Below are 25,638 nucleotides of genomic sequence, written 5' to 3'. Positions count from 1 at the left end.
GGCAGCCCCCCGCCCTCTCCCAGATGGCCCCGCCCTACCCCTTCGCTCCGCCCGCCGTGGGGGCTCCTGGGAAGAGGCGGAGAACAATATGGCGGATGGCGAGGAGCCGTAAGTACCCGGCCTCTGCAGGCGCCCCGGATCGGGCTGGGTTGTGAGAGAGCGCGGCGGTGGGCGGTCGCCGCCTCCACCGGGGCCCCTCCACCCCCCGCCCGGTCCCCTCGCCCCCCATCCCCTCGCGGCGCCCAGTGCGTAGCGTGATGCTGACCCTTCTTTTATTCTCTCTTTCTTTTAGGGAGAAGAAAAGAAGGAGAATAGAGGAGCTGCTGGCTGAGAAGTTAGTGCTGCCGGGAGGCCGGGGCCCTCTCCGGGGACCCCCGCCTCCCCCCACCCCAGGCCTAGGGGACCAGCCGCAGCGGGCCCGGGGGGCTGGGAGGGGGGCACCCGGAGCGCAGGCCTAGCGGCCTCATCCCCTGACCCCCACCCGCAGCCCCAGGGGCCCGGCGGGCCCGTCTGGTCTCTACCTACGGCGGGTGCCGAGCTGGGTGCTGCGCACAGGTCCCGCGCCGGTCCGCCGGAGTGCTTGACCTAAAGGTCTTGCCGAAGGACCCTTGCGCCCCCTCCCCATCCAAATTGTCAGAGCCGTGACATGGTGAAAAGGGAATCTTACTGAAACACATGAAACGGACAGTAGGCCGTTTTGGCTTTGTAAACACTGAGACAGTAGTATTAATTGCAAACTTTTTATGTGAACTGTGTCAGGTATTGTACTAAGCACTTCAGTCATTTTTGCAAAATCATTGGCTCCTGAAGGAGAGCGCTGACTCCTAGAGCTTATTTCCCCCGTTTACTACATACCCTTTTTCTTATCAGATGCTTAGTTTTGTTCCGGTGAGACAGGTTTAAACGAAGTGTTTTCCAACTTGGGCAGCACCACATGATTTTTCTTCCTCCTTACATGGGAGGGAAAAGAAAGTACTCTTCCAGTGGGCGTGGTGAGTTAGTAATTTCTGTGCCAATTCCCAGCAGCAGTGCCTTAGTCTTTAGCTATCTCCCTCAAATAGTTGAATTTCATTTGCAAGAGGACTGGAACACGTTTAATTTCACATTTTTCCCCATCTTTCCCCTTTTGCTAAAATGACAGCTACAGTTTGAGTGTTTACGATATACCAAGTGTTATATTAAGGCCTCTATGTGGATTATGCTTTGTCCTCGTGCTAACGTTAAGAAGTGACAACAAACAACAGATGAGGTTTATGGCTGTTCAGTAATCTGCTCAAGGTCACAATCTATTAATTGTGGAGCCACACTCAGCTGTGATGCTTAAACCTTTGATCTTTAGTGCTAGGCAATACTTGGTCCCTTGTGTAAAAACTGGATATTGACCAATATATTTGAAAGTAGAAATTGTGGGATTATAGGAAATTTGAAAATTAAATATAATCACTACTAAACCTGAATCTTGGAATGTATTTTGTTAGAGTAGTCTCACATTACTCAGTTGTATGTTCTAAAAGATTTCTAGATAGTAATTTTTATATGTGGCGTAATTATTACCTGTAACTTCTTTTGTGTTTAGTAGCAATAGAAACCACCTCGTAGTCCTAAGAGATTCTTTTTTGAAAATTAGCACCTCCCAGGGAAAAATGTGTGAAAATGCCTCTCATCAAAAATAACCTTAAAATCACACCTTTCAAACTTGAAAGGACACATAAGTTGTGTTCAGTTTAAAGAATCAAGATTCTGAAAGTGTAGGGGTTTTTTGTTTTCGTTTTTTCTTGCAATTGTTATTTCCTGATGCAGGTGTGTTGATAGAACAGATTGGGGCAGTTTGCAGTATTCTTTAGTAAATTTCAAAGCCCATTTCTCACTGATTGACCAGTATCCCAAGTTTGATCTTAGTGGTTTTTGTGGAACCCAGAAATGGATTGACTGATTTATTTCAGCAAACATGCACAGTGCTTACCTTTAAATGAACTGTATAATAAGCATAACCACATTGAATATTTCCCTTTTTATTAGCAGGTCTGGTGTGGTTTACCTTTTCATTTGGGGAAACCAGAGTAGTTGTAGGTGTGCCTTTTTCATACTCATCTTGCAGCTGAATTTACTGTGTTCTGTGCAGAATGGCTGTTGATGGTGGGTGTGGGGACACTGGAGACTGGGAAGGTCGCTGGAACCATGTAAAGAAGTTCCTCGAGCGATCTGGACCCTTCACACACCCTGATTTCGAACCGAGCACTGAAGTGAGAAACGTTTATTTTTAAATAACTCCTGTAATAGTTTTATGTTTCAAAAGTATAAAATGCTTATCAATTTGCTCTTATAATCAAAATACTAATAAAATTGTTTACCTTAAAATACTAAATGGAATATTTGCAACTGATTATATTTGAGTGACTAATATTTGAGTTGTTACTTTCACATTTCTCATGTAATGGGTTGAAATTTTTCAAGAGTAAAATAACTTCATAGCCTCATTCAAAATTCTAAGTTATACTTTACTTAAAATTCCAGTTTAAAATGGCTTTTGAGACACACCTTTTTAGTCCTGCTATGAGAAATTTAATTTTCATGGGAATATAGATATTCTTGTTTATATTTTGAAATGTGATTGAAATGAGTATCTTCACTTGGAATTAGAGATAATTAATTGCATGTTAAAAAGTATGTGACTGCTGTATGACAGAGGAATAAAATTTGGGGCTGGTGGTATCAGGCTTAAAGCAAATGTTCAATTAAATACAACTTATTTTTTATTACAAAGTAGAAAGTATTTCTTTACAGTAAATTTTTATGTCTTTTTGTATTTATGAGGAAATGTTTTGAAATAGATGAATTGGGCTGATCTTAAAATTAAGGTGCAGACTCTTGGGTTTAATTCAATGTATTATCTGAATAACTTTTCTTTCCTTTCTTTTTTTCTTATTTTTTTTTTTTAGGGTTGCACCATGGCATATGAAAGTTTCCAGGCTAGGGGTCGAATCGGAGCTATAGCTGTTGGCCTGCGCCATAGCCATGAGGGTTCTGAGCCACGTCTGTGACCTACAGTGCAGCTCAGAGCAACGCCGGATCCTTAACCCACTGAGCAGGGCCAGGGATTGAACTCACATCCTCATGGATACTAGTCAGGGTTTGTTACTGCTGAGCCACAATGGGAACTACACTATTCTGTCCTTTGATCTTGGGTAGAAATTGACATTAATTTCCTTTTTTGGATAATCCATCATATTGTACTTCTAAATTGTTATTTTGGCCTAATAACTTAACATACTTCTATTAAGTGATTGTTTCAAAATTATTTCTGCTGATAGGCAGTTTTCTAAGAGTTTTCTCTGTTTTTTTCTTCCTGTCATCTCATGTCTTCTAAGTTTAACTGAGTGTATTCAAAAGCACCTATTATTGTTTGAAAACTCCTCTCCCCCTGTTTTTTTAAGACCTCTAAACACCTTGTACAGGGCTTGATCTTCAGTTCTTATGATTTTTACACTTTTCTGTTTTTAGGACGTCAGTTAAATAACTGAATTTGATGCTTTCCATCCCTTTGAAAGTTTCAAAAAAAAAGACAACTCTTAAATAGGCGTAGTTTTCCTTTTTAGGAATAGCCTTTAGGAGTTCCTTGCACAGTGGGTTAAGAATCTGACTGCAGCAGCGTGGGTACTGGTGGAGGTGTGGGTTCCATGCCCATCCCAGTGCAGTGGGTCAAAGGATCCTGTGTTGCTGCAGCCGCTGCTATGGAGCCGTGGCTCTGAAACTTCTATATGCTTTGAGTGCAGCCATTCAAAAAAAAAAAGCCTTTTAATTTCATACAATAAAAGTCAATTTAAAAATACTGAAATTGTAACACGCTGTAATCATTAGGGGTATACAATTTCTGGTTCTACTTGGTTCATAGGGTTAAAATAATTTATTAAATACAAAGTTTGCTCTTAATCATCAATTATGTTTTTCATGGAAACATCAGAAACTATTTTATGGCTTGTTGCTTTATTGATGGTACGTAAGGTTTTTGTCAACCAGATTTTAATATGCTTTTTCATTCTTTACAGTCTCTCCAGTTTTTGTTAGAAACATGTAAAGTTCTAGTCATTGGAGCTGGCGGCTTAGGATGTGAGCTCCTGAAAAATCTGGTAATATCTATATAAATATGTATTTTTTCTCCTTTATGGTAATTAAACCTTTTTCCTTTTGTCATATTTAGAAATTTTATTATGATCGTTAACCTTTTTTTTTGAGCCTTTGTTTGCTAAATTTAGCCAGTCAAATTACAAAAATTACAATAATGATGTAACTTTTTAAACCTTAAAGTCCTCAACTATGTAGTCATTGATTGAAATTCTTACTTCTGTTTTCTTTCTGCTTTTTGTAAAACTAATCTTTGTGCTTCCTCTTGCAAAGTGCTCATTATTTCAGTGAAGTTATAACAAAACTGGTAATTCATATTTAACATGTAATTTAAAAAAATTTATCATTTTGTTCCTCAAAATAACCTAGTTCTGTGTATAGGAGGATGTCTTATTTTATATAGATGGAGATAAAAATGTCAGGGATGTTAAATGACAGGTTTCTCTGGATTATGGTCATGTGCCTGGAATCTAATCCTGATCGTCATTTCTTAGTCAAGTATTTTTTTCACTGAAGCATTAGGTCATTACATTTTCTGATCAGACAGTAATTTTTGATGACTATATGGTAGTAGACCCATAAAATTTGGGAAAACTAAACCTTTTTCTTTTTTTTCAGTCTGTTTTAAATGAATATCCTCTGAAGAGAGGGTACTCTTTAGTGAAGTTATTTCCATATTCTGGCTGGATATCCATAATTTGTGACTTAATGAATCAGTTTCATTGATGTCTGATAACTACAAAGTAGCTGTTTATAACAAAAAAATGGATTAGAAGAAGAATTAATTTAGAGCTGTTTTATGAAAGAGAGCCTTCTCATTATTCTATAGAAAATTGGAAATGCTAGAGTAGGCTCCTTAGAAAATGAAGCATGTTAACAGCCAGATGAAAGACTTTAAAAGTCAGCCCTGGGACTAAACTTTATATAGAAACAGCCACATTAATTTTTCCAGGAAATACTAACATCACTCCTAGTGAAACTAAAAATTTAATACAATTCATGGTACTTAGTGCTCTCCTGGGGTCCAAGGGGACTGTAGGTCATCATTGTCAATGTCCTTAATGAATTTGAAATATTGGGAAAACAGATTTCACACAAAATAAACAGCAGTATGTATGCTATGCTCTGTGATAGGGTGCCAAAATACTGTACCTTATCAGACATAAATATCCTTGCAGTGTGAGAACTAAAACATTATGGAGGATGAGCAGTGTTTTTGGTAGGCATTGTGTGCACACACTCTTCTAAATATAATTAACTTTTTCCATTTCGAAGCTGTTATTTACAAATGTGACACATAGCAGTTTTAAATGTTAAATAATTGGAGATAAGATCTGAGGAGTAGTCATCAAGCAACTTTAGGAATGGCCTTGTTATTTATTTATTGCATTGTAATAACCTCTTACACAAAAGAAACCTAAGGATTTTCAACTTTACGATTTGTTATCTTGTTTGTTTTAGACATGAGTTCTAAGAGATATACATATATACTTTTTCAATTGATTGTAAACTCCCAAAGGCTCATTCTAAAAAAAAAAAAAAAAAAGCTATGACATTAATATTATTGAGTAAATGTTTATTAAGCCCCTTCCTTCATAGGCCAGGCATTGTTTTATTAGATGCTAAAGGTACAGCATTGAACAAGACAGTATTTCTGGGGTTTATGTTTCAGTGGGGAAAAAAAGACAAGTAAATTACGTGGTATGTCAGATGGTAATATATGCTCTGGAGAAAGAAAGGATAGCCTGGCTGGCAGGAAAAGTGTTCACAAAAAGGTGCTATTTGGGCAAAAAGATGAGCAAGGACATTTTAGGCAAAGGGAACATTAAGTGCAAAAAGCTGTGAAGTGGGAGCATGACTGTTAATGTCCCAGGGAGTGGAAGGAGGCACTATAGCTGAAGCAGAAGTGGGTAAGGGAGAGCATTTTCTAGGAGGCTATCAGAGATAATGGGAAGTGGAGGGGCTAGGAGTGAACGTCACCAAGCGGGCTTCTGTAAGAACTTTGCCTTTTACTCTGAGTCAGGAAGTCCTTGGAGACATTTAAGCAGGTGAGTTTCCTTGATCTGACTTTAACTTGAATCACTGTGGCTGGTGTTTTGAGAAAAGACTAAGAAGAGAGGAGGAAGCTGGGAGGCTGTTTAGAAGGTTGTTAAGTCATCTGGGCAAGAGGTGACTCAGAATGGGGTGGTAGTATTGGAGGTGGTGAGAGATGGTTGGCTTATGGATATGTTTTGAAGATGGAGTTAGCTGGATTTCCTGATGGATTGGTGTGGGCCATGAGAGTAGGAGAGGAGTCAAAGATGACACAATAAGATTTTTGTCCTGAGCCTGCTGGAAGGGTGGAGTTGGCACTCACTGAAATGGAAAGGGGATGGAAAAAGAACATATTTAGTGGTGTTGGTGAGCAAGAATGGCTTTGGTTTTGAAAATTGTTGAGATATATGTTAGATGATGCTTTATTGTAGGAGATTGTCGGAAGTCACGAGAACTAACCAGAACTAGTAAACATAAAGAAATTCTAAAACCTGGCCAGGAAAACTTGTGAGTGTGGTGAATGGGAAACCAGTTTTTAAAAATATTCAGATTCTCATGAGTGGAGTGACCAGGGGAATAATGCGTTTTAAGGAGGGGAATTGATCCACACCCTGTCAAATACTTGAGATAGCAGGCTTTGCTTTCTTGCCCCACCCATCGCTATAGTGACAGGAAAGCTGTCACTATAAAAGCCTACCAGACTCTGCGTAAAGTTGAGCTGGGGCTGGTGGGGAGAGATGGTTGCGAAAGGAGCTGAGGCCCCAGTCCTGTGTCCAAACCCCTCACTTTGTAGGCAGATGGGGCTGGAGAGTTGGTCATCAGAGGTAGCAATGTGGAGTCACTGCTGACCTTGACAAGTGCAGTTTTTGATGGCCTGGTGTGAGCAAATCTTGTTTGTCAAGAGAGGAATTTGAGAAAGCAAGTATGGACAACTTTTTGAGAATCTCTTACTGTAAAGAAGGGCAGAAAAATGGGGAAACTATTGCCTTGTGATTCAATTTGATTACTTAAGGAAGCTGACCAAGACCAGAAAAGCATAATTGATTATTGAGACCTATTTTTTTTTTTAATCTTTTGCTTTTGCTAGTAAATTTGAACAGTGGTTTTACTGTTAAAATATATGGCATTATCATTGAAACAAAAGAGTTTGTTCCTTTTCCACAGCTTTTTGATTGCTCTTGAGTCAGTACTTTTAAGGTATTTCTTTTACATGTACAGTGTATATGTGTTTATAATATAATCTTAGAGTTATTTCTCAATGGCGGTATGCTTAATGTTACATAAACTAAGATAATGCTTATAGAAATTACTTTGAACAGTATTCCAAGAAAGAATAGCAAATATAGTTAAGTGGTAAAACTAATAAAATTAAAATATTTTGTAGCAGCAAAGCAGTAAACTTCACAAATGTGTTGATAGGCTTATAAAGCAACTATAGAAATTCTGAGTTACTGTTTTTTGGTTATAGACGATTTAAAACTGAGTCATACTTTTTTGAACTTTACAAGAACCTTGAATTTTATGTACCTTTGTAGGACTCTTTAATGAATACTATTGTGTAGAATTTATTATTTAGAATTTGTAGATTTAAGGCAATTGGAAAGAAATTTTAAAATTCAAGTGTGTGAAAACCTCTGCTTAATTGGACTCTTTTTATTCCCACAGGCATTGTCTGGTTTTAGACAGATTCATGTTATAGACATGGACACTATAGATGTTTCCAATCTAAATAGGCAGTTTTTATTTAGGTAAGTTTTAACATCTTACTTAAAAATTGTGGTTATCATTTGAAGTTGAGTATATTGTAGTTTGCTAATTTAAAAAACTAGTGAGAGGCTAACACTAATTTGATTAAGAAAATAACTACCACTCCCAGCTCAGGTAAAATTTTGCAGGAAAATTTTGAGTACTCTGGTAAAAGTTTTGTAAGCAAATACATGTTTTTGTTGTTTTTAAAGAAATTTCCAAAAGGTGTTTGTGATTTTGGGGTGATTATGCCCTGAAAACACTCAGTGCAGCTCTTTTCTTCCTGGTGATTTCATGAGAATAGTAACTGTATGTTAGGACCTGCTGAGATACATTAGTGGAGACTTGTGAGCCAAGATTTGAATGGCAACTCTGGGGCAATGAAGTTGTGAAAAGCTTTTTCTAGAAAAGGAAAGAAAATGGTGAGTTAAGGAGAGAAAAGCCAGAAGCAATATAAATGGCACAAAGAGGGATAATTACCTTAGACGTACAGGTAACACAGAAAGCATCTAAAAGTGGCTTGTTAGAAATGACTTTAAAAACTGAAAGTAGGCCATATATGCAGACCTGAGGAAAAGTTTGTTAATGGATATTAGTATGTGGTATTTATGGTCTTGAATGGCTTAGATAAAAGTGTCTTTGTAAATCAAAAAATTATAGATATGGAGATATCAGGGCGTGCGCGCGCTCTGCTCTGGCTCTTGCTCTCTGGCTCTTGCTCTCGCTCTCTCTGGTGATTAGAGTACTGACAAAGTGCTCAGATAGTGTTAGGTTTGCAGGATGAGGTAAGGTTAGCAGAAGGATTAAATTACTGGGTAGGCATAAAACCTATTTTATCTTTGAAAGATCTAAAAGAGATTAAAGGATGGGTTAACTAAGTCAAGTTAATGAAGTATTGTAATTGCAGTGTGAATCCTTCTTTTAAGGTTTATTTTTTTGTTTATTCTTCTCTTAGAAAAAGCTGGAGTTCGCATTGTGGCACAGCAGAAATAATCTGATTTGAGGCCATGAGGTTGCAGGTTCAATCCCTGGCCTTGCTCAGTGGGTTAAGGATCCGACGTTGTGGTGAGCTGGGGTATAGATCGAAGATGTGGCTCGGATCTGACATTGCCTGTGGCTGTGGCTCAGGCCAGCAGCTGTAGCTCCAATTAGACCCCTAGCCTGGGAACCTCTATATGCCATGGGTGCAGCCCTAAAAAGCAAAAAAAGAAAAAGCTTGTGGGCCCTTTCCAGTCAGACACAGTTTTAGTGTATAACCACTTTATTTTTAAAATTTTTTTGTCTTTTTAGGGCTGCACGTATGGAGGTTTCCAGGCCAGGGGTTGAATTGAAGCTACAGCTGCCAGCCTGAGCCACAGCCACAGGCAACGTCATATCGGAGCCATATCTTCAATCTATACCCCATCTAACAGCAACGCTATTCTTAACCCACTGAGGGAGGCCAGGGATTGAACCTGCATCCTCGTGGATACTAGTTGGGTTCGTTACTTCTAAGTCATGGCCAGGAACTCCTGTATAACCACTTTAAAAAAAGGACATCCATTGAATTAATCGGTTACTGATACCAGACCACATCCTTTAATTTGAAGCTAACATGATGAAAGATCGTTTGTAGAGTGCTTAGCAAGTGTGAGTACTTTCTAAGCTCTTTATCTGTATTACCTCATTTAATCTCAGAGCAAACCCCAGGGTGGTAGGTACTTGTTTTTCAGGTTAGGTAATTAGGCCAAGGTGTCCTGCAATGATGATGTGTGTGAGAGGCCATTTTGTTCCAAGTGTAGTTTTAAATGGAGCAGTCTTATTCCCAAATTGGGGAATGATAAAGTACAGTCCCCACAGAAACTATCTAGGAGTTCTTTCATTTGAGTTCTACTGTAAAAGCACATAAAATGCACAACCTAAAAGATTCCTGAAATCCTGTTTGATCTCCTTTACATATATAAAGAACACTCTCCAGGTAGTTGAATGCAGGGCTGAAATCAAGTTCCTTGACTTACCAGAGTCATTTCTATTGCAACTCAGGACAAAGGCAGAATAAAACTCTTGTCCGAAGTTTTCAGTCAAAAAAGAATACTGCTCTAGTGGAGGGAAGAAAATTGACTTGGTAGAGCATTTTTCTTTTAAATTCCAATTTTAAATAAAATATGAATTCTATCGAGCACAATGATTTTTTATTTTCACTTATTATTAAATGTGCTTAAATGGGAAGGAATACAAAGAGATAAGAATATGGTAACTTTCTTCCAGTCGTTCATAGTCTAGTAGTTTGATAGACCTCTATATGAACCAAAAATATGTTGTGAAAAAGTGCTAATGAAGCACTGAACTATATATACATGAGGGGATAGTTTATTTCTGTGAGGAGAGTGAAATACCAGGAAAGAAAATATCATTTGTATTGAGCTGTAGAAGAGCGAGAATTTATGCCTTTTCCTGTCTGTAGCTATGGTTTTTATCTAGGAGTGACTTTTTGAGGTCTTTAATTTTTGCCTTGTTGAAAATATTGGTAACATTTGCAATTTCAGATAATGCATCTGGAATTATTCCTTCAAAAACGTGGTTATGGCTTCTTCTGGGACACAAAATGTACTTCTTAATCAGCACACACTGGAAGAAGGGGATAAGTGAACATTCTTGCATCCCTAATATCCCTAAGTTTATTTCAACCAAGACTTGCATAGTAACACCTTAAAGATCTGGGATTCAGGGCAGATACTTGGAAATCTCTGGATCTGGGATAATTTTTTTTTTTTTTTTTTTTTTGTCTTTTTAGGGCCACACCCATGGCATATGGAGGTTCCCAGGCTAGGAGTCTAGTCAGAGCTGTAGCCGCTGGCCTACACCACAGCCACATCAACACCAGATCCAAGCTGTATCTGCGACTTACACCACAGCTCACGGCAACGCTGGATCCTTAACCCACTGATCGAGGCCAGGGATCGAACCTGTATCCCCATGGATACTAGCCAGATTCGTTTCTGCTGAGCCACGACGGGAACTCCTGGGATAATTTCTTGCATTGGGAAATGCAATAGTGAGAAGTAGCCAGGGAACATGCTGTTATGCTTTACCTTAAAAAAAAAAAAAAAAAACCACTGTTGTTCATATTTTCACTTAAATACTTAGATTTGTCAATACTTGTAAATACTTAGTTTAAAACAGCACCAGGGGTTGACATTTAGTGTTGAATGGCTAATTATTCATCAGAAATACTTAGGTAAAAATATTCCTTCTCAATATCCTCCAGATAAACTCACCATGGATATTTTTATGTTTGAAAGTAGATTATGTAGATCATGTAGATTTGTATCATGAATGATAATTGAAATATAATTTTTCCTGTAGGCCTAAAGATGTTGGAAGACCTAAGGCTGAAGTTGCTGCAGAATTTCTAAATGACAGAGTTCCTAATTGCAATGTAGTTCCGTATCCTTTTGAAAAATAAGTTACTTAATACTTAATTTTTTGAAGCTTTAAAAAAAATTATTGTAAAAGAGTTGTAGCGTAGAGAATACAGATCAGCAAAAAGAAGAGGAAAATCAGCAGCAGTGAGCTTATTATTACTGAGATAACTGCTGATAACACTTTGCTTTATGTCCTTCCAATCTTTTCTTTTTAAAGTTATATGCTTTTTTTTTTGGTCTGTTTCTATGGCTGAACCCGCGGCATATGGAGGTTCCCAGGCTAGGGGACTAATCAAAGCTATAGCTGCCTGGCCTACGCCACAACCATAACAATGCCGGATCTGAGCCCAGTCTGTGACCTACAGCACAGCTCACGGCAACGCCGGATCCTTAACCCACTGAGCGAGGCCAGGGATCAAACCCACAACCTCATGGTTCCTAGTCGGATTCATTAACCATTGAGCCACGACGAGAACTCCTGGCTGTAATTTTAAAATCTAGTTATGTAGCCAGTGCCATCTTCTGTTTTGCATTATTGCCCTTAATTTTAGTTTCAATGGTATGTCTCCTCTACTAGATTCTAAATTCACAGGCTGGATCCTGTTAATCTTTGTGTCTTACTACAGCAAAGAGTCAGCGTTATTATTAGCCAAATGTGGAAGACATGTTGGAGTAAATTTATTTTTACAAGAAATATGTTTTAAAAAAGGAGTATACACACTTTATTAATTCCTATACCTTTGGATATGGGGAACTTTTAGTATATCATGGAAATTCAGGAAATGGGATTTACTATGAAGGATTCAAAAATCAACATACAAAGATCATTTGTATTTCTATATACTAGCAGTGAACACATGGAAACTGAAACTTAAAACACTGTGCCACTTACAACCACTCAAAAGAAAAGGAGGAACAACACTTAGGTGTAAATGTAACAAAATAAGTATGGGACTTGTATGTTGATATTGCACAATGCTGAAGAAAGAAATCAAAGAAGATTTAAATAATGGGAAAATATTCTATTTTCAAAAATTGGATAATTCAACATACTAAAGATGTTATTTTTCCCCAAATTTGTGTATAAGTTTAACACAATTTCTATCAAAGTGCCTGCATTTTTTTGTTGTTGCTACAGACAAGATTATTCTAAAATTGATAGAAAGGGTAAGGAACACCTAAAACAATGCTGAGAAAGATCGAAGTGGAAGGAGTCACTATCCAATTTTAAGACTTACTCTATAGCCACAATCATCAAGACTGTGTGGTATTGCCAGAGAGAGATTAGCAGAACAGACTGGAGAAACCAGAAGTAGGCTCCTGCAGGTGTGGCCAGTTTATAGTCACAAAAGGTACAAAGCCAGTTCAAGGGAGGAAGACTATCTCTTGATAAATTGTGGTCAAGCCATCAGATGTCACTAGGCAAAAAAGTGAATCTCAAACCTCAAAATAACAAAACAACTCAAATTGCATCATAGTTTTAAGCATAAAATATAACACTTTGGAAGGTAACATATAAGAAAAATCTTTGAGACATAGGGCTTGATGAAGAGTCTTCAGACCACATTAGAAACATGCCATTAAAGAAAAAAGTATGTTAAATTGATTTTGATCAAAAGTAAAAACTTCTGCCCTGTAAAGGATCTTGTAAAGAGGGTGAAGAGCTAAGCTGCAGACTGCGAAATACTTACGAAGTAGGTTTCTGACAAAGGACTCAATCAAGAACATATAAAGAACTCTGAAAACCCAACAGTAAAAAATTACGATGCAGTTAGAAAATAGACAACAAATATTAAGGGATATTTCACTGAAGATAGCAAAAATCACTTGAAAAGATTTTCAGAATCATGAGGTATAAGAAATTGAAATTATGATCACAGTGAGGTATTACTATTCACCTATTAGGATAGCTGAAATAAAAAATATCAGTAAGTTTTGGCAAAAGTATAGAAAAACTGGATTACTCGTACATTGCTGACGGGAAATGTAAAATGATATAGCCATCAGGAAAATAATTTGGCTGTTTCTTAAAAATCTGAACAGGTACCATCCATATGACTAAATTTCATTCCTGGGTATTTACCCCAGAGAAATGAATACTATGTCCACGTACAAACTTATTCTCAAATGTTCACAGCAGCTTTATTTGCAGTACCCTCTAACTGGAAACCACCCAAATATCCATCACTAGGTGAATTGTTAAACTGTGATAACAGCCACACCTTGTAATAATACTGAGCAATAAAAAAGAATGAAGTACAATTAATGAAATATGACTTGGATGGATATCAAGAACATGATACTGAATGAAAAATGCCAGTGTCTATAAAAGTCATATATTGTATGATTACATTTATATAACCTTCTTCAAATGACAGTTATCTAGATAGAGAACAAATTAGTGATTGCCAGGGATCAGGGATGGTTGAGGGGATAGGTGTGACTGTAAAAGGGGTAGCTGGAGGGAGATCTTTGTGGTGATGAATAGTTGTGTATCTTTATTGTGGTCACACAGTTTTACATGTGGTTGAATGACAACCTTACACACATTGTACCCATGTTGTGTTTGTGGGTTTGATATTGTGCTGTAGGTATATGATGTAACCATTGGGGGGAAACTTGAGTGAAGGAAATGTGGGACCCCTCTGTACTATCTTAATAAAAATAAAAAAGTTCAATAATGTGAATACAGATCTCTATAGGGAGAAACAGAGGGTTTTTTTTTTTTTTTTTTTTTTTCCCAAGTGTTCACATTCTTTGTCCATCCCCATTATTTAGATCTGTGAAAATTTGGGTGTTTTGTAGAACTCTAGGAGATGGGATTTCTTGGCCTTGCTCCTCTATCTCCTATTGTTCCTTCATTGTTTGCTCTGGTTCTCTTTTGACCTGCCTTTTCTTTCTTTCTTTTTTTTTTCCTAGCCTACCTAACATTTTATTTTATTTTATTTTATGTTTTAATTGATATTTCCCCAATACATTTTTTTTTCTACTGAACAGCATGGTGACCCAGTTACACATACATGTACACATTCTATTTTCTCAGATTATCATGCTCCATCATAAGTGACTATAAATAGTTCTCAGCACTACACAGCAGGATCTCATTGCTAATCCATTCCAAAGGCAATAGTTTGCATCTATTAACCCCAAGCTCCCCATCCACCCCACTCCCTCCCACTCCCCCTTGGCAACCACAAGTATGTTCTCCAAGTCCATGATTTTCTTTTCTGTGGAAAGGTTCATTTTTGCCATGTATTAGATTCTAGATATAAGTGATATATGGTATTTGTCTTTATCTTTCGAATTTCCTTCACTCAGTATGAGAGTCTCTAGTTCCATCCATGATGCTGCAAATGGCATTATGTCATTTTTTTTATGGCTGAGTAGTATTCCATTGTGTATATATACCACATTTCCTAATCCAATCATCTGTTGATGGACATTTGGGTTGTTTCCATGTCTTGGCTATTGTGAATAGTGCTGCAATGAACATGTGGGTGCCTGTGTCTTTTTTAAGGCAAGGTTTGTCCAGATATATGCCCAAGAGTGGGATAGCAATAATAGTGGGTTATATGGTAGTTTTATGTATAGATTTCTAAGGTACCTCTATACTGTTCTCCATCGTTGACCTCCCTTTTCTAGCTGTAGTTTTTGTCTCTTGTTTGTCTGGCATTCCAGAGGAATAGAGGTCTGAGTGGGTGAGAACTAGAATTTTCATAACTTTATTTTTAGGCTAGAATAAAAAAATCTAGAGCAAACGTATATTGTCCTTGTTGCTCCTAACAGAAAAAAAAAAAAAAATTTGTTGTAGATATTCTGTTCAAATGCTACGTACTGTGATTCACATTCCCCACCAATTTGGATGGGGTTCCCTTGGCACCCTCCAGACTGGGGAAGACTGCTGATAGGGTGTGGGCTGGGTAAGGAGAGAGAGATTTGGAATACTGAGTTAAACAAGAGAGGGAGAAAGAATTCATTGACCACCCCCAAACAAAACAAAACAAAACCCAATGACCAGTAAGTACTTGAAAAAGCTTTTAAAACATCTATTTTTAAAAATTATGTTTATTTAAAAAATTTTTATATTTTCACTTTAAGGTCTGTACCTGTGGCATATGAATGTTCTCAGACTAGGGGTCTAATCAGAGTTGCAGCTGCTGGCTTATACCACAGCGTGGCAATGCCAGATCCGAGCCACATCTGCAAATTACACTGAAGCTCATGGCAATGCTGGATCCTTAACCCACTGAGCAGGGCCAGGGATCGAACACACACATGTCCTCATGAATTCTAGTCGGGTTCGTTACCACTCGTTACCACCACAACAGGAACTCCTCTGTTTTTTTAAAATTAGCTTTGTGGTAACTTTTTTTTTCTACTTGATCTTATCTGACATATAACATTGTATAATTTTAAGGTGTGCAATTTGTTATTTTGTGTAGTATATTGACTCCTAAAATCACCTTTCTAAAATGGGAAATACAATGTCTGTTTCCTTTACTAAACAAATGTTAATTGCTGCTTAGCTTGGTCCTGGTGGTTGAAGATGTGCATTCTGCTTTCCTGGGGCTTACAGTTTTATATAAAAACTGAAGCAGAATAGAAAGTATAGCAGAGACAGAATTATAATGATGGGGATTTGGAGATGAGAGAAGCTAAGTAGTTAGGGGAAGAGTGTTTAGGAAAAAGCTTTTCTGAGAGCTAGGGTTGTGTTCTTTTTGTCAGATTCCTTGAATTCCATTGCTTTGAACATTGATGACTTATGTCTTGTTTTAAATATACATTTATAATGTGATCCTTATGGCATTGTCAAATTCACTTTATAAGATAAAAACTCAGCCTAAGTTCCTTTACTTGTATTCAGACATTTCAACAAGATTCAGGATTTTAACGACACTTTCTATCGACGTAAGTTTTCCACTTGAAGTTAAATTCTCCCTAAATTCTTACTGTTTTTAGTTGCTGTTTATTTGAAGATTGGTAGCTTTTTTTTTCTTTTTTTGTCTTTTTTAGGGCCACACCCGTGGCATATGGAAGTTCCCAGGCTAGAGGTCAGATTGGAGCTGCAGCTGCCTGCCTAAACCACAGCCACAGCCATGCCAGATCCAAGCCACTTCTGCAGCCTACACAGCAGCTCATGGCAATGTTGGATCCTTAACCCACTGAGCGAGGCCAGGGATCAAGCCCACATCCTCATGGGTACTAGTCGGGTTCGTTATTGCTGAGCCACAATGGGAACTCCTGAAGATTGGTAGCTTTTTGAAGGCTGTTTCTTTCTTTGCCTTCATTTCTTGGTGTTGACTTTTCAGGAGGTTGTCAATTGATCGGAAAGGGAATGCCACTGTTTGAATTTCTAGTTGGCATTGTTAGCCACATATTTGTATTCTGTCTTGAGTAAAGATTACTCAAGGATTAGAAGCTGTGTGTGTATTACAGTGAAAAATGGGTTTGTTTGTTTCTTAGAAATTGAATTATTTTGTGCTGTGATACTTTAAAAAACTAAATTTGTGTTTTTTTCTTGTAGAATTTCATATAATTGTATGTGGACTGGACTCTATCATAGCCAGAAGATGGATAAATGGCATGCTGGTAAAGACTTAGTGTTGTTACGATTCTCTAAGGTTCTTGGTGCTGCTTTTAACAGACTGAAAACGAGACTTTCATGACATATTTTTGAGAAATCACAGTTTAATTTTTAATGATAGACATAGTCCAGTGATTATATTGCCAGTCATTAATTTTCAGGTGAGGACATAAATTGCTAAGAAAATAGTCCCTTGATTTGATATATTAGTACTCAACAGTGTGATTGACTCATAGAATTACTTGATAGCATTTTCTTTATTTTTGAATTCTTATCCCGTTCTCCTTATAAATCCTTCAAATAATTTTTCTAGATATCTCTTCTAAATTATGAAGATGGTGTATTAGATCCAAGCTCCATTGTCCCTTTGATAGATGGGGGGACAGAAGGTTTTAAAGGAAATGCCCGAGTAATTCTCCCAGGAATGACTGCTTGTATTGAATGCACACTGGAACTGTACCCACCGCAGGTAATCATAAAAACACTTGTATCTATTTTATAGTATCTCGGGGTGGAATGAGGGTTGAATTATTAAGAAAGACTAGTCAATATTTACAATTTCTAGATATGGGGTACCATATTTAAAAAATCATCCCAAGAAGAAAGATGATAAAGCATGAAATTTTGCTCTGTTTGAGGAAAGATACAGACAGAATAACGTCATTTTGATACTGTTTTGTTTTCATAATTCGTTTGTATTTTTTTTATTTGGAGAGTAGGGATCAAAGGATCAATTACAAAGTTATATATTGTATAGCTGTAATCTATTTTCTTTGGTTTTTGTCTTTTCAAGGAGGTAAAGATACCAGGAATGAGAATGATTTCCAAAGATGGGGCTCTTTACATACTCACTTAAGGACATTTGAAATTTTGATTTATAATTATTAGTATTTACTTGAAAGTTATTTTATTTATTATTTATTTGTCTTTTTAGGGCTGCCCCAACCGCATATGGAGCTTCCCAGGCTAGGGGTCCAGTCGGAGCTATAGCTGTTGGCCTACGCCACAGGCACAGCAATGCCAGATCCAAGCCGCATCTGCGACCTATACCACAGCTCACAGTGACACTAGATCCTTAACCCACTGAGCAAGGCCGGGGATTGAACCTATGTCCTCATGGATAATAGATTTGTTTCTGCTGAGCCACGACGGGAACTCCAGATTTTAACACTGTGAATTTTCTTTTGTTTTGGTTGATTTTATACCTTCAGATATAAATATTAGGTAAACATAGCAATTCGAGATTTTATTCAGCCCTTTCCTCTAACAAAGCTTAAATTTATATGTATTTTGTAAATGGAGAGCAGACCTATTTTTTAGGCAGATCAAGCTAAGGGGAGTGACTCAGAAGATCTGTTATTTTCAAATTCATTTTATTTATTTATTTATTTATTGGCCACACCCGCAGCATGTGGAAGTTCTCAGGGCCAGGGATTGAATCCCTGGATGCAGCTGTGGCAACTCCGGATGCTTTAACCCACAGTGCCTGGCTGAGGATCAAACTCAGTAGCAACCCATGCCATTGCAGTCGGATTCTTAACCCACTGTGTCACAGCAGGAACTCCTAAATGGCATTTTCATGGTATAAAATGTTTTGTTTCTGTAAATAGAGGGCTAAGATGAGTTATTGAAAATGGTTACAAACTAGATCACAACCGGAAGTTACATTTTAAAATAATTTATTGTTTAAATCCACTAAAAAAGGAAAACTGTGGTTTTAGGTTAATTTTCCCATGTGCACCATTGCATCTATGCCCAGGCTACCAGAGCACTGTATTGAGTATGTAAGGATATTGCAGTGGCCTAAGGAGCAGCCTTTTGGAGGTAATAAACCTAATTTCACAATCCAGATTTACGTAAGATATTTGTCTATGTTATTTATTTGGAAAATTACATTAAAAATAAGTTGGTCTTTGTTTACATGTTTCTGTCTTCCTTTCCTTTTTTTCCTTCCCCTAACAGAAGGGGTTCCATTAGATGGAGATGATCCTGACCATATTCAGTGGATTTTCCAAAAATCCCTAGAGAGAGCATCACAATATAATATTAGAGGTGTTACGTATAGACTCACTCAAGGTAAGTTAGTGAATAGTCGTGAATTATGTTCTTAGAATGATCCCCTTTTCAGGGATTGGAATGCTTTCAAGGAAATAACTGATAAGTGATTTTGGATAGTACTGTCCATTTGAGGTTTAGTAAAGCTACCATGGAAATAATAGTTTCCAGGTGTCCCAAATTTGGTAGGAGGGAACTGAGTTCACCAGAATCCATACTACTTCTTAACCAGGAGGAATTTAGTGAAATCATTGAATCGTATTTACTTAGGATTGGAAGAGGGCCTAACTCATCTAGGTCAAATCATTTACTTTATCTTCGGCTGAAGAGCAATTCATCCCTTCCTGGGGCAGTCTATTTCACATTTGGTCATTATTGTTAAGACATTTCTATATATTGAACAGAAATCTCCGTATTGTATAAGGTCTGAATATTTTCCCAAGATTTGCCATATATAAATTTAATTCTCTTTTAAATAATAGCCCTTAGGAATTCCTGTTATGGTTCAGCAGTAAAGAACCTGACTAATATCTATGAGGTTGCGTATTTGATCCCTGGCCTTGCTCAGTGGGTTAAGGATCCAGCATTGTTATGGCTGTGGCATAGGCTAGCAGCTGCAGCTCTTATCTGACCCCTATCTGGGAACATCCATATGCCACAGGTGCAGCCCTTAAAAAAAAAAAAAAGTAATAGCTGTTAAAGTATTGAACCCTCCAAATCATTAGCATTCCCACCAACCTTACTAGTTCCTTTAACCCTTTGGCATGTTTCATGACTCAATACTCCATAATGTTGGTTTTTTCTAACCATATTTTAGTTATCCATACTTCTCTTAACTGTCTAGGTGAGAATGCGTTGTTCTGGGATGTGTCTGATAAGACACTTCCGATCATCAATGCAGTCTTAGAGGAGGAGCAGGGTTTTTTTTTTTTTTTTCCTAATTGTTTGTAGCTTACGTTGATGCTATGCTTTTAATTCTTTCAGGTTACTATCTTCTAAAATCTGGAGGTTTTCTCCATATATGCAATTGCTAAGTCACATCTTTCTATTATAGATTTGGCAGTTTTAAGGGGTGGTAGTTTTGTTTTATCTCAAGTGTAGGTCCTTATGATTTTATTCTTCAATTCAACCTACTGTTCTCTCTTTATATATGTGTATTCTTTTATGCCCAAGCCACATAAAGTTAGTATATACTTTTCAGCTACATATCGCATATTGTTTTAATAATCATATTCTGTATCTCTTTTCCAAATAACTAGTTAAACATTTTGACAAGACTAAACTAGCTGAGAATAGACATCTGAATCATACCTCTGGTCAGGCACTTTTAGATTTGTCTCATTCTAGTGATCTATATATACCTCTTGAGTACTTCATATTTCTTTGCTCTCTTCACAAGGATGTCATGAAAGACCTTTTTAGAGTCTCTGCTGAAGCCTGGATATACTATTTTCCACATTTCCCTGGTTACCAAGCTAGTCCCAGTAACTAAATATGAAGTAGTCTTGTGACTTGTCTCTGAACAATCATAATGCTCAATTTTAGTGGTCATTGTTTCCCGATGTAGACACTCACAGTTTGTTCTTAGAATTTTGTCCAGGATCATCAAGTTCACCAGAAGGAGCTTTGTCTTTTTGAAAATCTGCCATTTCTCTCCTGTGATTTTTTTTTTTTTAACTGATGTAATGTTTTTTGAAAATTTCATTCTTATATACTCCTTGTTGTTCCCTTTACTTCCCATATTTTGACCTGCTCTGTGTCACTGGGATATACCAAGCATAGTCCCACCTCAGAGCTTTAATACTTCTGATCCTTATGCCTGGAATGCTCTTCCTTGGACCCCTTCAAAGTGGCTACTTGCCCCTCTGGTTTCAACCAGTTTTCCTTATCCTTCAGCCAAAAATGATTTCTAAGCCATTCACTATTTTACCTTTCTATAATTGCTCTGTCCTCATGGTAGCCTTGTTTTTCTACATGAAGAATGTTTCATATTTACACTCTGATTCATCCCTGTTCTGAGGCCTTTGCCCTTGCTGTTTATAGACTTGCTCCAACTTTCCCCAGGTCATTGCATAGCTGGGTCTTTCTCATGGTTTAGGTTTCAGCTCCTGACCATCCAGTCTAATGGCCTCCTCCATCACTGTAAGAATAGACTTGTTTTGTTTAGTTTTGTTTTGTTTTACTGCTCCTCTGTACAATACCTAGAACAGTATTTGGCATATAGTGCACATTTATTTGCTAATTGATTGAATTAACAAATCAATTCAGTTTGTTCTGATCAGGAATTGTAAACTCATTTCAGTGTGTAGTCTCATTTATCCTTCTATGCCTTTTAGCAAGGCTTGGTGGTGTCTACTTCTCAGCCTGATGACTGCAGGCCTTCACACGGAGTACAGAAGCCAAATTGGAGGTGCAGTTCAGGTTTTTTTGAGGGAAGGGGACAGGGGCGAGTCTTTCTCTTTTTGGCATTGTTTTTATTGGTCAATATCTCTTTAACTCCTCACTGTTGTGACTGTCTATTCTTTCTTTCAGTCCATCCTGTTCTCTTTGGTTCACTAGAGAGCTTCTAGTGGTCATTATGTGGTTAGCTCCCCTGTATTTTCTCTTCTTTGAAATTGTACCTAATCTAAGGGTCAGAATTGACTTTGTAAAACTGCTTCTCTAACTTCTTTGTCTTCCTTTCGTGTTGTCTTGGATACTTCCCTTTGTTCTGAAGTTTTAGAAACTTGTCTATACCTTAAGTCTGGGAACACATCTTTTCAATGCTCTCTCATACTCAAGATAATATGGCTACTTTTCTCTGAATTTTTGTTTTCTAAAGAGACCAATACAAATAGTTATGGAATATTTATTTTGTACTTCAAGAAATGGTTTAAGGTGGGGCTTTTTTCATTCCTATCTGTGGATACTGATAGCAAAAAATTGGGGTAGAAACAGAACTGTGTTTAACATTTTGTGTAGTCCAAGTTGAAAAGTGAACAAAGATGATGAGGGGCAGATTTTCTGTTCGTTTTACATTTTTGTGAATAGAATGTCTTATTTTCCATACTTAACCCTTGCTGAGTAAAGCATGATATAATGTATCAGTTAAGATTATGTACCTTAGAGCAGAGCTGACTTCATAAACCACCCATTAATTATGAAGTGTATAGCTGTGGATGTTAGTTTCTCTCAACCTCATTTTCCTTGTCTTTAAAATCAGAGTAATAAGACTAACATATGGCATTAATGAAAATTCAGTAATATTTAAACTTCATACTATTCCTGAAACAAAATAAGCACTCTTGATTATTAGCAGTTATCAATATATTATTGTCTCATTTTTATGTGAAACTTGGAAGAATTTACTTTTCTTTCCTCCCATAACTTAAGATTCTGAACATGCTGCAGAATGATGTGAATGTGGAAGAAGATTGTTTCACGGTTAAAAACTTAAGTCTAATTTCCGACCTGAAAACCTGAAAAATCAAGTTATGGAAAATATGTAATGATTATATTGTCTAATTTAAGATACCTACTTTTTAAAAGAAATGACCATACTTTAATATATTTTTTCAGGGGTGGTAAAACGAATCATTCCTGCAGTAGCTTCCACAAATGCAGTCATTGCAGGTGAGGAAAAATGGCCACTACTTAATTTTGATTTCTTTTTAGGTTTGATTTGATACCTAAACTGACATTTCTACAGCTACTTAATCTCAAAAAACTGGTTATTCTAGGAATTTGATAATCTTCTTGGGTGGGTGATATAATTAAGCTACCTTTAAAAAAGCCACAAAAAAGCTATTGGACATTGTATATATTTTGTCTTACATTATATTATAGATAAAATGCTCTGAGGTAAGGGGACATTTTAATATCATTTCTTTTCTTACTTTTTTTTTTTTTACTTTTTTAGGGCTGCACCCACAGCATATGGAAGTTCCCAGGCTAGGGGTCGAATTGGAGCTACAGCTGCCGGCCTAAACCACAGCCACAGCAACACAAGCAGGATCCTTAACCCACTGAGCAAGGACAGGGATCCCGCAACCTCATGGTTCCTAGTCGGATTCATTTCTGCTACGCCATGACAGGAACTCCAGTATCATTTCCTTTTAATCAATTTAACAGGGTGCTCATTAATCTGAAGAAAAGGAAGATAAACTTTTGTAATTTTACTGTATTACTTGGATTATACAAAACAAATATAAAATTTGTTATTTTCTCAGTTTTTTAACAAAAGTGTGTATATATGTATATTTATGTTTATTTTGTAATCAAGAGCCCTGTAAAATTATCTGTTCTGATTTATAACTGACTTTAAAAAAACTTCTAATTTTAAATGTTTAATTTTCATTGAGTTAACATGCTTTTATTTTCTCTCCCCTTCAGCTGTATGTGCCACTGAGGTTTTCAAAATAGCCACAAGGTAATGGATTTCATTTTTTTATTTGTAAATCTTTGTTTTGATCTGGTTCAGTTATATAAATATGAATATTTTTTCATTACAGTGCATATATTCCCCTTAATAATTACTTGGTATTCAATGATGTAGATGGACTGTACACATACACATTTGAAGCAGAGAGAAAGGTTAGTAGTAGTATACTAATGAAAACTTTTTTGACCATGCATACTTTGATTTTTAAATATTAATTATTGGTTGGAAATGTATATGAAGTTTCCCACACCTTTTCTAAGTATTTTCTAACTTGCAGAATACTACTTACATTATATCCTTTATAGTATAGCCTGGAATAAATACTACATTATAAAATAATTTAGGAGAAATGGCCTATAAGGCATAAAAATTTGTTCATAGAAATATGTGTGATTATAAAACAACTTGATTTTAATTTCATCATTATAAAGAGACGGTTATTGGTTCATGTGATTTCTATTTTATATTGTATCTAGGAAAACTGCCCAGCTTGTAGCCAGCTTCCGCAAAACATTCAGTTCTCTCCATCAGCTAAACTGCAGGAAGTTTTGGATTATCTAACCAATAGTGCTTCTCTGTAAGTGTTCTGGACTTACGTTGTAGAAAAAATTTTGTGAGTTTAAAACTTTAAAAACTAAAATTGCATTTTAAAAAGTGAACTTGAATTTTTTTCCCCTCATAATTTAGGCAAATGAAATCTCCAGCCATCACAGCCACATTAGAGGGAAAAAATAGAACACTTTACTTACAGGTGATCAGTGTTCGGTTTTTATTTTTTTCCACATTTCTGTTACAAGTTTAATTTCATTCAATGTGCTTTACATTATTGTCTTCTAGTCAGTAACCTCTATTGAAGAACGCACAAGGCCAAATCTCTCCAAGACATTGAAAGGTATTTTATTTTATTTATCTATTTTTTTGTCTTTTGTCTTTATAGGGCTTCACCTGCAGCATATGGAGGTTCCTAGGCTAGGGGTCTAATTGGAGCTGTAGCTGCCAGCCTTCGCCACAGCCACAGCAACACCAGATCCGAGACATGTCTGTGACTTGTACCACAGCTCACAGCAATGCTGGATCCTTAACCTGATGAGTGAGACCAGGGATCGAACCCACAACCTTGTGGTTCCTGGTTGGATTCATTTATGCAGCGCCACGACGGGAACTCCTAAAAGTATTTTAAATGAGTATATTTACTAATACTAGTCAATTTCTTACTCTTCTTTTGGTAAAAATGCTTTCTCTAGATTCACTCTGAATGCCTTTAAATGGTAATATCATCATAATTACTTATATCTTAAGAAACACAGAAAAATCTCTAGGAAATATAATATTACCTTGATTAAATAGAATTGGAATTTGTTGTTTATCTAGACCATAATACCCCTTAGTTTGTGTATATGTGTGTTGTTATCCATTTTGTTGAGATTTTTTGCTTGGGTTAATTGTACTTTTTTTCATTTTAGAATTGGGACTCGTTGATGGGCAAGAATTGGCAGTTGCTGATGTTACCACACCACAGACTGTACTATTCAAACTTCATTTTACTTCTTAAGGAAAATAAATCTGTACATAATAGAAAACTCATGGAAATACTGTACTTCATGGATGCTAAGAAATTTAATTGATGTCATTTTTAGCATTAGTGTTGCTGGGATTTGAATTTTTTTATATATAATGAGCCACTCTTTTTTATCTTTATAACTTTCCCTTGAAGACAGACTTTTGGGGTTGGTGCTTGTCAGTGTTTTCATTAGTAATATGAAAAATTGTGCCTGGAGAGAGAGACTCTGAGCAAATCTATTGCTTCTTTTAGAGGAGGAAGCAAATACTGTTGTATGTGTGAATTTTGTTTTGGTCAAAGAACGGATTCTTCAGTTTTCATTTGAGCGCCCACATATACAAAAGATGTCTCTTTAAAGAAAATAAGAAAATTAAATTTAAATAACATTAAATATGACAACCTGACATCTAGATCATATTGAACATAGCCTCCTTCTTGCCTGATTTAATATTCATTTAATTGTGGCTGTCCAAATGAAAATTACTGCAAAAGTTACCTTGTCCATAATAATTTATAAATGGTGTTATAGCTAAATACCTGTGCATGGAAATGGGAAATATTTTCGTGTGTTTACTTGCAGTGCCATAAAGGCCAATATGCATAACATTAAAGCCAAGACATGGATGTTTAAAAGAATTTAATGTTTAAACAGTTATCACTGATGCTTTCACACTATTTATTAATAAAATCATATATTGTCTACTTTTCTCAC

The 25,638-nt window shown here is 36.8% G+C and overlaps 1 protein-coding gene across 5 annotated transcripts; it reads left to right on the top strand.

The window, feature by feature from the left end:
- Positions 1 to 25,638, top strand: UBA3 (ubiquitin like modifier activating enzyme 3). Of its 5 annotated transcripts, XM_013981879.1 has the most exons (19): positions 88 to 108; positions 293 to 334; positions 871 to 992; positions 2,123 to 2,243; positions 4,047 to 4,127; positions 7,822 to 7,904; positions 11,248 to 11,328; positions 16,171 to 16,214; positions 16,831 to 16,895; positions 17,204 to 17,359; positions 18,612 to 18,714; positions 18,853 to 18,966; positions 22,504 to 22,557; positions 23,317 to 23,353; positions 23,436 to 23,517; positions 23,842 to 23,942; positions 24,053 to 24,116; positions 24,203 to 24,257; positions 24,829 to 25,638. In XM_013981879.1, exons 4-19 carry the CDS (start codon positions 2,124 to 2,126, stop codon positions 24,915 to 24,917), a joined length of 1,329 nt encoding a protein of 442 aa, XP_013837333.1. In that variant the 5' UTR covers positions 88 to 108; positions 293 to 334; positions 871 to 992; position 2,123; the 3' UTR covers positions 24,918 to 25,638. The 5 variants fall into 5 exon arrangements, with proteins under 5 accessions (XP_001924412.2, XP_020924860.1, XP_003358544.1 ...); XM_001924377.6 differs by lacking the exon at positions 871 to 992 and having other exon boundaries at positions 1 to 108; XM_021069201.1 differs by lacking the exons at positions 871 to 992; positions 22,504 to 22,557 and having other exon boundaries at positions 1 to 108; positions 24,829 to 25,633.

This window comes from Sus scrofa, chromosome 13, assembly GCF_000003025.6.
Source record: "Sus scrofa isolate TJ Tabasco breed Duroc chromosome 13, Sscrofa11.1, whole genome shotgun sequence".
Classification (NCBI taxonomy): Eukaryota; Metazoa; Chordata; class Mammalia; order Artiodactyla; family Suidae; genus Sus; species Sus scrofa.
The sequence above is the reverse complement of the archived record's forward strand: the minus strand, read 5'-3'. Positions and strand labels throughout refer to the sequence as shown.